The 13,600-nt window shown below is 43.5% G+C and overlaps 1 protein-coding gene across 5 annotated transcripts in view; it reads right to left on the bottom strand.

Annotated features, from left to right (window-relative positions):
* Positions 1 to 13,600, bottom strand: part of DIS3L2 (DIS3 like 3'-5' exoribonuclease 2) — a 362,072-nt gene that overhangs the window by 86,804 nt on the left and 261,668 nt on the right. For all 5 annotated transcript variants that reach the window (XM_079134845.1, XM_079134846.1, XM_079134843.1 and 2 more), the window contains one exon: positions 12,090 to 12,202. In XM_079134845.1, the coding sequence (XP_078990971.1) occupies positions 12,090 to 12,202 (113 nt within the window). The remainder of the gene's footprint in view (positions 1 to 12,089; positions 12,203 to 13,600) is intronic.

Here is a 13,600-nt window from a genome sequence, read left to right as displayed (position 1 = left end):
GGAACATTTTTCAAATTTGCACAGGGGCTGTGCTAATCTCTGTATTGTGCCAATGTTAGTACGTGTGCTGCCAAAGAGAGCACCACCTCCCTTACTGTTCGGATTTTGCATCTTCTCACCAAACTCCACCCAAGGAAAACCTGCAATCTCATACTAGGACATGCTGCCTTCACCTTCCCAATAATTGTTGATCCAGATTCAGATAACAGGATTTTTGCCTGTCCTGTGGATGAGGAAGGGTCCAACTGCCTTCAGTGAGGTCAAGAGGTCTTTGGCAAAGACTGGTTTTTCCATAGTCGGTGAGTGGCCAGGAGTCACAGGTAGCCAGGAACTGCTAGGGACAAGCTGGTCTCAGGACCCTATCTCCAAAGGGGCAACAAAGATAAAGGGGGAGTTAACTTCTCCCATTTCCTTAACCTCTGCCTCTCCCTACTTCCTGTTGTGTGAAAAGGACTGCAGGGATTGGGAGGAGACTGAAATCTGGGGTAGGTAACTGAAATGGTGCTTGTTTTGGATGTCCATTTGACACCCTGTCCTAACAAACGCCTATTGTCCTAAGTTTTCCTGGGGCCCAGTTAGACGCTGTAGCACTAGTAAACTCTGAAGATTCTGTGAGCAAAGACCTCCATCTATTTTGGAATGGCTACTGGTTATTCAAAGCTTTGGGGAGACATGACTGGAGGAAAGACCCTGATACTAATGGTGACATCCATGCCTTGGGCCTCACTCTCCTACAACCAGAGGGGTGCTCAGGTGATGTTCTGCCTTGGTGGAAGGAGACACGATCGCTTCCCTATCTGCCCTCTAGTAAGGCTCAAGCAACCCAGTCTGCCACTCCAGAATCATCTCTTGGCTCCTCCTAGAACTCATGCCCCAGAGATTCCAAACTACATAATGCTCCTTGAACATGCCATTTTTAGCTCCTGCCTGGAAGACCCTCACTACCCGCTTCTGTCCATCTGGAAGTTTTCTACTTAAAATGTGAAACATGGTACAAAAGTTGATTGCTGAGCCAAGTCTTTGTGCCCCTTCAGAAGTTCCCCACCCTGCACCACGCAGGCAGATACGACTTCTCACTTTACGTCCTCATCTTGGGCACTTCTGTCACTGAGGGCAGCCCAGAGCTAGTTAGTTAAGTGCCCTCCTCTTCTAATTTCCCCAGGGCAAGGCTGCCTCCATCTCATCTTCATATCCTTGGGGCCTGGCACACAACCAGTACTCAATCAATGCCAAGTGGATCAGAAAAGGAAAAGGAACTTGAAGCATGCCTCCTGGCCAGGTCCAAAGTTAAGTAAGGGTACAGCTTAAAAGCTGGCTGTGGAAAAAAGGGGCAGATGACAGGACCCTGACTTTCTAAGCATTCTGGACCAGGGCTTGGGAAAATTGAGAGAAACTGATCATTTGGGTCAATACATCACTACTGCCCAAGGCAGCTGGGTGGGGGTACCAACAAGACTATAAAATCTTACATTAACCTCAGAGAGCAGAAACATCTGCAAAAGCCACAGCAGGCGGGCTGGCCAAGTTCAGCAGTGGGTTAGCCAGGACAGCCCTGTGACCAATGGAAAGGGCCACAGAGGGGAAGAGTCAATCACCCAGGCAGGGAAGAACAGGAAGGATGAGCACTGACATTGGGTCAGATGACCACAACCCACAGGGGCTCCCCAACGTCTCTGGGGCCCCAGAGCCTCTAGGAACATTTTAGCCCAGGCCTGGGCTAGCCCCCACCCAAGCTCTCCCTCACCCTCAGTGCCCAGCGGCCCAGATCTGCAGCCTGACGACGTGGTGAGGTTTTCTGCTTTTCTCTGAGGACTTCGAGGTTTTAACACCAAGATACACTTTAGAACCTTACTTGCCCGCTGAAACAACATAAAGGAAATAGATAATTTGTTTTCTGGCCGACATCTCTGTTTAAAGAGTTTTCTTTTTCATATCAACACTTCCATGACTTCAAAATTTGATCAACTCTTTGCTACACAGTTTGACATTAACAAAACATCAACATGGACAACCTGCTGGTGTCAAAAAGGAACATCTTAAAACCGTCTGGATGTGACATGAAGCCAGGCTTCCAATCCTCATCTTTGATGTCTATTATAAAGCAGTACCAATAAAATATCATGGAGATTTATGGGCGAACTTTCATTTGAGCTGTTTCACACCTAAAATAACATGAGTGGCTGGGCCAGTAGGCAGAAAATTTAGGTTTAGGTTTCAACTGTTTAGGTTTTCTTTTACTTCAAAAACTTAATTCACTTATTTAAAAAATTACCTTAAAACTTAAAATTACATTGTTTCTCTCCCAGAGAAAACAGTGGAGAGACATTAACTGCATTGGTACCATGTCCTTCTGAGAAGGATGAGTTCGAGTTCATGTAGACAGTTGTCCCCTGTCCCAACAGAACCATCTTTTGTCAAAAAGAAAAAGTGTTTTTTTCATGGGATTTAAACAGATGCTATTTAAATTTAACTTTCTGCCTGAGTACACCCTATTGTTAACGAGAGTTACCAAATACTTACTAGTGTGAGTAAAATCTCAACAAAAAGAATTTCATTTAAAAGCCAGTGAGACGGGATCTGGGTCCAAGACCGGTTTTGCCGCACATTGTCCTACTCTACAGGAGAACCCTCCAACCAAGCTCAGATTGTAATTCTGACCATCAGTCACTTATAGGTCAGCATCTGAATGAAAAGAAGTCAGAGCCACATTCTCTATAGATGGGAAATCAACCGGAACCCCCACCCCACCCCCACCTTCCTTCCCCTGAGTGATGAAGTTGGGAAAAGTGATTCTGCCAAAGGAGAAAGCAAGAGGACCTGGAGGGGGAGCAGCAGCTGCCCAGCTCGTAAGGAGACCTTTATAGGCAAATGAAGTAAAAACAGCAGAAAAGTTCCTGGACACAGTCCTTTAAGAAACAAAACGAGTAGGAAGAAAGGTCAAAGCGATGGTTCAAAGGCATGAGAACGCACAGCTGCTGCCATCCAAGGTTGCGGGTTGGCAGCGGAGGCGAGCAGACCCTTTGCCCAGCTCCCTACCTGCAGGATTCGCAGCAGAGAGCCCCAGGAGAGATGCTAGAACCGGGACAACCACGAAGTCCACGTCGAGAGAGCGGGAAAGGAAACATGCCTAGCTATTAACCCACCTTTATTTTTTCTTTTTTTTTTTTAACTTTAATTTCCCTTTTTTATTTGTATTTATTTTTTAAAATTTATTTTTATTATAAACAAAATGGGATACATGTTGTTTCTCTGTTTGTACATGGAGTAAAGGCATACCATTTGTGTAATCATACATTTAGATAGGGTTGTTTGATTCATTCTGTTATTTTTTCCCTCCCCCCACCCCTCTTTTCCCTCTATACAGTCCCTCCTTCCTCCATTCTTGCCCCTTCCCACCCCCATTATATGTCATCATCTACTTATCAGTGAGATCATTCTTCCTTTGGTTTTTTGAGATTGACTTATCTCACTTAGCACGATATTCTCCAATTTCATCCATTTGCCTGCAAATGCCATAATTTTATTCTGCTTTATGGCTGAGTAATATTCCATTGTATATATATACCAAAGTTTCTTTATCCATTCATCAATTGAAGGACATCTAGGTTGGTTCCACAATCTGGCTACTGTGAATTGAGCAGCTATGAACATTGATGTGGCTGTTATCTCTGTAGTATGCTGATTTTAAGTCCTTTGGGTAGAGGCAGAGAAGTGGGATAGCTGGGTCAATGGTGGTTCCATCCCAAGTTTTCTAAGGAACCTCCACACTGCTTTCCAGAGTGGCTGCACTAATTTGCAACCCCACCAGCAAAGTATGAGTGTACCTTTTTCCCCACATCCTGGCCAACAACTATTGTTGCTTGTATTCTTGATAACCACTACTCTAATTGTGGTGAGATGGAATCTTAGGGTAGTTTTGATTTGCATTTCTCTTATTACTAGAGTAGTTGAACATTTTTTCATATATCTATTGATTGCTTGTAGATCTTCTTGTGTGAAGCGTCTGTTCATTTCCTTAGCCCATTTGTTGATTGGGTTATTTGTATTCTTGGTGTAGAGTTTTTTGAGTTCTTTATATATTCCTTTATATATTCTGGAAATCAGTGCTCTATCTGAAGTATGAGTGGCAAAGATTTTCTCCCACTCTGTAGGCTCTCTCTTCACATTGCTGATAGTTTCCTTCACTGAGAGAAAGCTTTTTAGTTTGAATCTATCCCAGTTATTGATTCTTGCTTTTTATTTCAGCTATGGGAGTCCTGTTAAGGAAATCTATGGCCATACTACCAAAAGTGCTATACAGATTCAATGCAATTCCAATTAAAATCCCAATTGATGTACCTAATGAGCAAGCAATCATGAAATTCACCTGGAAGAATAAGAAACCCAGAATAGCTAAAGCAATCCTTAGCAGGAACAGCGAAGCAGGGGATATCACAATACCAGACCTTCAACTATACTACAAAGCAATAGTAACAAAAACAGCATGGTATTGGCACCAAAATAGATAGGTAGATCAATGGTACAGAATAGAGGACATGGACACAAACCCAAATAAATACAATTTTCTCATACTAGACAAAGGGGCCAAAAATATGCAATGGAGAAAAGATAGCCTCTTCAACAAATGGTGCCGGGAAAACTGGAAATCCATATGCAGCAGAATGAACCTAAATCCCTATCTCTCACCCTGCATAAAACTCAACTCAAAATGGATCAAGGACCTCAGAATTAGACCAGAGACCCTTCATCTTATAAAGAAAATGTAGGTCCAAATCTTCAACATGTTGTGTTGGCTCAGGATCAGACTTTCCTTTTTTATTAATGAGAAGGTTCTGTAGTTTCAAGTCTCAATGCGACACCATTCTTCTGTGGCAATAAGTTAATCCTGTAGAATTTGGTATAAACATCAGATACTCAAGGACCGGAGTCAAAGATTTATCTGTGTAAATGATGTCTTGTAAGGTTACTATGTTTGCATGTTTTAAATCCTTTAAGAGTGAAACTTCTCTTTTAGCTGTACTGGATGTGCCTTCTTTGTGTTCCAAACAGAATTTCCACCAAATTCTCTGTCAGTTTACTTTTTCCTTTATAAACTATTGCATATGTAGCCTCCATTGAGATCCATCTATGTTTATGATTTCTGAGACAAACACCTGTCAGTGACTGGACTTCATCAGATGACTTCATTGGTCACTCTCAACATCTGATCCCATTTTTAGATATTTGTGATCAATATCTCCTCGGGGATGGCCAGATCCACAGTCGAAGCGGTCACAGAGCCAGCCACGGACTCCATGTCCCCATTGAACAGAGCCTGGTCCTGCTCCACGCCGCTGCCCCTGCTCAGCACTGCCATCTTATAAACGAGAGCCTTATTTTTTCATTTTCTGATTTTAAAACAGATTGCTGGTTTTAAAAGAAGAATGCAGCAGCCAGACAAGAGAAAGTCACCTGCTTAGAAGAAAAACCTCTAGGTGTCTCAAATTCTTAAATATTCAAACCTGAAGAGCAAAATTAAACTGTTCTAAATGGGGAGAATGTTTTCACATTTATTCACTTGGTGTGGGCTTTAAAGTTTAAGAAATTACTTCAAAAATTAAAGTTTAAGAGATGATGTCTACTTCTCTTTCCATCATGACAGTATAGTTTTTGTAGATAAAAGGAATTTGGAGTCTCATCTTCCTTCTTGAAGAGGCCCCGGGACAGGCAAGGGGTAGGTATTGGCCGGGGGCATTCTGAGGCAGGAAGTGAGGCTGGATGCCTCCAGCCAGAGGTCATGTTAAGTGAGGTCAATGTGTTTCAGAACTGTGTCCTCAGGAGGGCCACACTAAGGAGGAACCTGGATCTTGATGTGGATTCTCTGCCTCAGTAGTCTAGATAGAGGATACTAAAGGGAGCCAAAGTGGAAGGGAGGTCACCCTAAAAGCTTCAAAACAAAAATACATGTATAATATGTATAACATGTATACACAGATAAACGCACAAGTCATAAAAGTTTGATTCTTTTTCATGAACAAACATATGGAAAAATGCTCAACATCTCTAGTAATAAGAGAAATGCAAATCAAAACCACCCTAAGATTCCATCTCACCCCAATTAGAATGGCGATTATCAAGAATACGAGCAACAACAGGTGTTGGCGAGGATGTGGGGAGAAAGGTACACTCATACACTGCTGGTGGGGCTGCAAATTAGTGCAGCCACTCTGGAAAGCAGTGTGGAGATTCCTTAGAAAACTTGGAATGGACCCACCATTTGACCCAGCTATCCCACTCCTTGGCCTCTACCCAAAGGACTTAAAATCAGCATACTACAGAGATACAGCCACATCAATGTTCATAGCTGCTCAATTCACAATAGCCAGACTGTGGAACCAACCTAGATGCCCTTCAATTGATGAGTGGATAAAGAAACTGTGGTATATATATACAATGGAATATTACTCAGCCATAAAGAATGATAAAATTATGGCATTTGCAGGCAAATGGATGAAATTGGAGAATATCATGCTAAGTGAGATAAGCCAATCTCAAAAAGCCAAAGGACGAATGATATCGCTAATAAGTGGAGGATGACACATAATGGGGGGGAGGGAACGGTTAGTGTTAGGGTTAGAGTTAGGGTTAGGGAGGGGGGCAAGTATGGAGGAAGGAAGTACTGTATAGAGGGTAAAGAGAGGTGGGAGGGGTGGGGGGAAGGGAAAAAATAACAGAATGAATCAAACAACATTACTGTATGTAAATTTATGATTACACAAATGGTATGCCTTTACGCCATATACAAACAGAGAAACAACATGTATCCCATTTGTTTATAATAAAAAAAAAAAAAAAAAAAAAAAGAACTCACAAAAAAGAAAAAAAAAAAAAATGAACTGAACACCCATGTAACTACCACCCACTTCAAGACTCACTGGACGTCCCCCACCACTGGGTGCTTCTTCCCACCAAGGGTAAACAACCCTGACTTCTAATGGTGCAGATGAGTTTTGCCTGGTTGTGAACTTATGTGGATGGAATCTATCCTTGTGTCTGGATTCCTTCACCATTACAACTGTTGTATGAAGCCACTGTTCATTTGTTCTCTTTTTGTTGTACAGTCTCCCACTGAGTGAATATTCCATTATTTATCTGTTCATTTTACAGATGATAGGTATTAAATAATTTCTTTTTTTGGCTACTTTGAACAATACTCCAATGAACACACATAAACATTTTTTGGCAAGATACACCATAAGCATTTCTCTGGGGTACATCCCTAGAGGTAGAATGGCTGTAGAATAGTATATACAGGTATGTATACACTCATCTTTAAAAGATACTATCAGGGGATGCAACTCAGAGGTTGAATAATCCTTGGTTCAACCCACAGTACTGCAAAAAATGGGACCAACTAACCAACCAACTTTCCCACATCCCATTATGTTTTACATAATAAACACATATGATTTTATCTGTTAATATAAATAAAAGAGGAAAATAATAAAAAAATATTCTATCAAATAGTTTTCCAAAATGGTTGTACCAATTTGCCTTTCCCCCACAGTGAGAATTCCCATTACTCTAGAGCCTTGTGGAACATGTGGTGTTTTCTGTTTTTTAATTTTAGCCATGCTGGTCAGTTCTGCACATCTTTGAGGTAAGAGCTGGGTTCCTTCTCTTTCTCACATCTTTTCCAGAAAAGTAAAGGTCAATTGGTTATGGTGTTGCCAGCTGTCATAACTAGCAGACACTTGGGCTCCCTCTTCCAGGCTGTTCAAGCAAGTGTTGGCAAGCTGGTGCTATATGGTGGAGTTGCAGGGGGTGAAGCTGGCAGGCCATGGATTCAAAGACCTTTGGAACTTTCAAATATCTAGGGAACTGGTCTTCCAGTTCCTGCACTTGCAGATGGTGCTTGGAAGACCATCGATCTTCCTGTGGATACCTTTGTGAGATCCAGACTTAATTGGTGAAATCCTCAGTTCCATCTTAGCCCAGCAGAAAATTCAGGGTCCTTCCAGATAACTCATGGCTCCTGAGGTATTAACTGGCTGCCCCATGCTGGAGAACTTCATAAGTTGTAACTACAGTTACCATGAATGGGAATATGAAGTAAGGGAGTAAAGAAAACTGTACAAGAAAGCTGTCAGTATTGAGGGGTGTAACACTGAAGGTAATTCTTCTAGTACCAGGTTAATAAGTCCTATCTGGCTATGAGTAAAGGTCAGGTGGATACAAACTTGAAGGGTGTTAAAGAAACCTTCCAAAGACACAAACATACACTGAAGGCCAGCTCTGTGGGGCTGTGCTCCAGGGGTGCCACCTGCACGGTCAGCAATGGAATGTGAAGGCCTTTGTTTCATGGTCAGGGAGGAAGCCTGGTGTGCTCACGTTCAGAGATCTGTGGATCAGGAGTTTGTGCTGCAGTCTTGTGCAAGCCAAGTATACCTGCTTATCGCTTGACAGCTATCATAAATACCATGAGGAAGGAAGTCAATTAGAAGTTCTGAAAACTGCATTTAGGTTCAAAGGGGCTCAGAGGTGAATTGGGAACATGGTTTGTTTGATACAAGCAAGATTTGGTAGAACTGCTGCTCAGCTGAGGGTATAGCTGTTCTCATGGGGTGGCCTCTGAAGGTTCTAGATGTTTTAGGCACACCTGTACAGAGGTCACCTATGGCCCAAGGCTCACTCTGTTCTTGAAACTGGATTTGGATGCCTATGTAGCTTTCGACTCAGTTTCACAGCTCTAATCGATTCCATCTCCCTCTCTACTGAGTAGTCTCATCCTAGGATGGTAGAAAACACCTGCATGCTGGTTCTGATCACCAAGTATCAATGGAAAGTAAAGCCGAACCCTGAAGAAAGTAGCTATCCAGTCCAATTCTTTTTTTTTTTTTTTTCGATGCTCCACCACTGAGCTGCACCCGGCCCTTTTTATTTTTATTTTGAGACAGGGTCCTGCTAAGTTGCCCAGGGGCTATCCTTAAATGTGTGATCCTCCTGCCTCAGCCTCCAGGTCACCAGCTATCCAATCCCAGAGCAGGCAGGACTAGGGTTTTGTTCAGATAATCCAGGTTGTAGTGATCCAGAGAGCACCATCCTGAAGCAGGAGAGGAGCTGCTGGGTCTTTCTAGGGTGAACCTCATCATATTGAAGGCAGCCATGACACATGAGTGCTCTGGCTCTCACCTGGGGAAAGAGCATATCTGGACTAGCTCCTTCTGGAGAGGAAGCAGAGAGTGCTAGGCAGTATGATCTCCATCATGGGATCCATGACATCACTGTCAACTGTTGGCCTGACTGGGGTGGGGGAACCAAAGAAGCAACAAAATCTTTAGCCCCAAAAGAACAGGGCCACAATCAGAGCCTAAAAGAGTCTCTCACTTTGAAAGGCTAGTTATTAGGTGGGCAGTAGAAAACATGAGAGGCACTCTCAGTACACTTGTACGTTCCAAAAACCCTAGGACTTCTACTCTGTCCTGGAGGACTTTTGTTCTACAACTGCCAATATCTTTTTAGGCAATAAGTTGATGCTTGGACAAAATGGGAGCCCAGGGATTCTAGAAGACTCCCTTCTAGAGGTTAGCACAAGACTACCCTGTTATAAGTGCTCAGGACCATATGCGTGAGGTGGCAGAATACTGGAGAGTCTGTACAAGCCTGGGCTGAGGAAATGAATGGTTCACTTGTGTGACAATCTTTCTATTTAGCAGGACCTATGCTTTTATTGCTAGCAGATGGCACTCAAAGGTCACAAGACATGATGGCTTACTGGACCTGCTAGAGGTATGTCTGAAAGTCATTCCTCCACATGTCACAGTGCTGCAGGTATGACTCAGACCACAGATACAGAATATCCTGGGCTGTGGGACTGGGTGGGAACCTTGCATGATGGTCACATTTAAGCTGTGGCAGTCCTGGCAGTGGGTTCCACAGAAAAGAGCAAGAGGTCAAGAAACCCTCAACATAAGCTGAGGTCTGTACTGACAGAAAGCCTTGGTTTCAGACTTGAAAAGAAAGTATACTATAGCACAGGTGGAAGATTCAGTGGGTTCCCTGGGGGGTGTGATGGGGAGGTGGTAGGTAGGATGGTGGTGCCACAGGATCATTCAGGAGGCAGAAGTGACATGAAGCAGTAAATAATAATTATTGGACTTCCAGCTGGGACAAAAAGAGAAGGCAGGAAAGCACTGGCCTTTAAAAAGACCTGTTGCCCAAATATGTTGCCAGGATGAGACTCATTCTTCCCCATGGTCAGGGCTTGGGCACAAGAAGAACATGGGACTGGCTTCATTGGAGCCTCAGGGGTGAGGGTATTTCCAGGGAGAGCAGTATAGAGAATCCCAGTGGCCTACTCTGACATCACACCTGTAAAGGGCCAGCCTGTTTTGAGGAATAGCAGAAAGTAGTAATTCAGGTGGCCAGGAGCATGCACACCATTCTCAAAGTCCCTGTTCTGAAAAGGTGAGGGAGGGAAGAGAGGACAGTAAGAAGCAACAAAGGGGCTGTCTTGCAGACATCGCAAAAATGCTCATGTTAAGATCCTTCACAGGTTCATAAAGCTCAGGGCTCAGAGAACCCCCTTCCTGGGCCTCTTCTGGCTCTCTATGTGGGAAGGGTCCTCAAATCTAGAGCTTGGCACCCCATTATTGCTCTATAGCAGTTGGAGAGGCAGCAGCCAGAACACAATGGTGCACAGGGACACAATCCTTTCAAGGGCAGAGTGCACGGCCTGGTGTTTCCTCTGCCAGCAGTAAGGGCACCTAGGAGTGCTGGCAGGGGGAGGCAGATCCATTTAGGCACTGGAGGGAGACTGGGCAGCTTTACACCTTTCATGGGTGATGACATTTAGAAATTCCCAGAATGAAGTAGGTTTGGCGTCTGTGTTAGTCTCTTATCCCTGAGAGGTGGAGCCAAGCAAATAGTATCCAGCTCTCAAGAGCACCTGGGTATGTGTGGCCTATGGTGGGGCAGGACTCTCACCTCAGTGTAGTCAATGAGTAGAGAGCAGAAGTCACATCCTAGGGCATAGGGATGGGAGGGAGCAGGGAAGGTTTGATCCAGTGTATACAGAGATCCCAAGCTGGACCATTGAGCTCATGGAAGACAGACAGGAAAGTGACTCAAGACACAACCAAAAATACAAGATGAGCCCAATGAGCAGATGTACTAAGAATGTCCCGAGAAGGAGAAAAAAGGCTGGAAGAATTCATTACTCCCCCAAGGGGGACAGATATAACTCATGGATAGTCTTTTTTCACCACTGTCCCCAGAGCCTACTGCAGTGCCCAACACATACCAACACTCAGTAAATTCTTGTTTGTTTTTTGCTGTGTTCCAATGAAACTTTATTTATAGACACTGAAATTCAAATTCTATATAATTTTTATATGTCATGAAATATTTTTTTAACCATTTAAAAACATAAAGACAATTCTTAGTTCATAGGTCATATAAAAACAGGTGATGGACTGCAATTGATGGGTACGGTTTCCTGTCCTCTAAAGGAATGTTTATCTGGATGTGCTGAGATGATTCTGTCCATTCTTTCCTTTTACAGATGAGCTGAGGGAGGCCTATGACACTCTGACTCAGCAGGAGTTGCAAAGTTGGGAAAAGCCAGGGCTCCTAAGGGCCTCCCTCTGCTTTTCCATCTTAAAGATTATTCTGGTCATCTTGTTAGGGGCAGGGCATGACCAGATGGGATCCCCCCGTTAGAACAGGGTTGAAACCAGTGGTGAGCATTTTTTTTTAGAACTTACAATGTAAGAAGAGATATCCAGATGAGACCACCATTCCTCATTTAAAAAAACATTTTTTTTAAAGAGAGACAAGCCAGGCCCAGTGCCACACACTTGTAACCCCAGTAGCCCGAGAGGCTGAGGCAGGAGGATCTCAAGTTCAAAGCCAGCCTCAGCAATGGTGAGGCACTAAGGAACTCAATGAGACTCTGTCTCTAAATAAAATACAAAACAGGGCTGGGGATGTGGCTCAGTGGTGTAAAAAAAAAAGGCAGGAAGGTGAGGGAGATGAGTTTTTTTTCTTAAAGGAAGATTACTAAATGGAAGCATGATTTTTGATCTAAGAAATTTAAGACTGATTTTTACCTTTTGAACCAAGTATACACTTGTGGCTCTGTCAGCAGCCACTTTATCCAGATGGGACCCCTCAGGAACAAAGTAACTCACGTCGGCAATGTGGACGCCCACTTCAAAGGAGCCTGTGAAAGCAGAAAGAGGACTATCAGCCTGGTTTGGAAGGCCAGGGGAACCCTCCCAGGAGTCCTTGCCATGAATCCATGTCACTTCCAGAGGCCAGGCCTTGAAGTGCAGGCTGCCATTTTCTGCCTCATCAGACTCTCCTAATCCTGGTGATCTGCACTATTGTCACTTTTCTTACTGTACACCAAAAGATGATGGAGTTTTTATTATGAATAAACAAGATTAACCAATTTCTCAAGATTTTATCCCATTTCTAAGTGCTTCTAATCTCTGAATAAACACCAACAGATTCACAAAAGAAATTTTATTTAAAATTTTCTTGTAATGTTTCTTAAAATATATTTCTTATTCATTCTGGATGATAAATAAACACTTTTGGGTCACTACAAATGAGCTAATCCCCAAATCCCATAAGACCCTGCTCTAAAAGCTTTGCCTTCCATCCAGTCCCAGGGACACAGCCCTTCGTTGGCTCATATCTGCCCTGCTCACCTGCCTCACACCCTCTCACCTAGCCCTCCAGACTGTTGCTGTGATCATTCTACACATGCTGCTCCTGAGCCTGTCACTCATGTCCTTGCACGGTCTCACCTCAATCCACCGTCAGCTTCAGGGCCCATCCTTCGCACATTCTGGAAGGGGCTGTCGAGGGGGCCTCTTTCTATTCCTTGAATGCATCTTACTGCAACCTGTGCTGATGCTCACTGGGCCTCATGCCTTTTCCCATGTTTGGGATAATTTCAGCAAAAAGAATCCCCAAGCAAGAAGAGATTCTACTGCTCTCTTTTTCTTTTGCCCGTGTTTTTAAGGCACTGACTATGTACTTGATAATGCTGACCATGGTCTGTCTCTTTGGCTCTGTCTTTACTTGGATGTCACTGGATTCTTCATTTGCTTACGCGCCCTTTGTCCGCCTCTCTCCCTACAGGGTGAATTTAGCCAGTATGCCTTTCCTGCAAGCTTCCCGCCCAGTGCCTGAAGAGTGCCTGAGTAGGTTATTTGCGAAATGCTTGTTGAGTGACAGACCCAATAGCTGGTTGGTCAATAATTGGTTTGTTTGCCTGTTTGGTTCCCCCGCCCCCTCTACTCTTTTTTTTTTTTTTTTTTTTTTTTTCATTTTTTCCTTTGCAGCAGAGGGAGGCTCTTCTTTCCCTACTAGTTCTTCCAGAAAGGGGGCCAGACAGGTGGCCTGGTGGTACTTTAAATGGGGCTGAAGAAGTATTTAGGTTATAAAACTGAGAATTTCTCTTGAACATCCTGTATGTCATCTACCAAATATGATGGGAATATAAATATATATACACACCCAGACACACATATATAATACATACATATGTATGCTTATGTATGTATATATGTATGAAAATGCACTAAATGGGCAGAACATGAGAAGGAGT

This window comes from Sciurus vulgaris (assembly GCF_902686455.1).
Source record: "Sciurus vulgaris genome assembly, chromosome: 3".
Lineage (NCBI taxonomy): Eukaryota > Metazoa > Chordata > Mammalia > Rodentia > Sciuridae > Sciurus > Sciurus vulgaris.
This window is presented reverse-complemented; position numbering and strand designations above follow the sequence as displayed.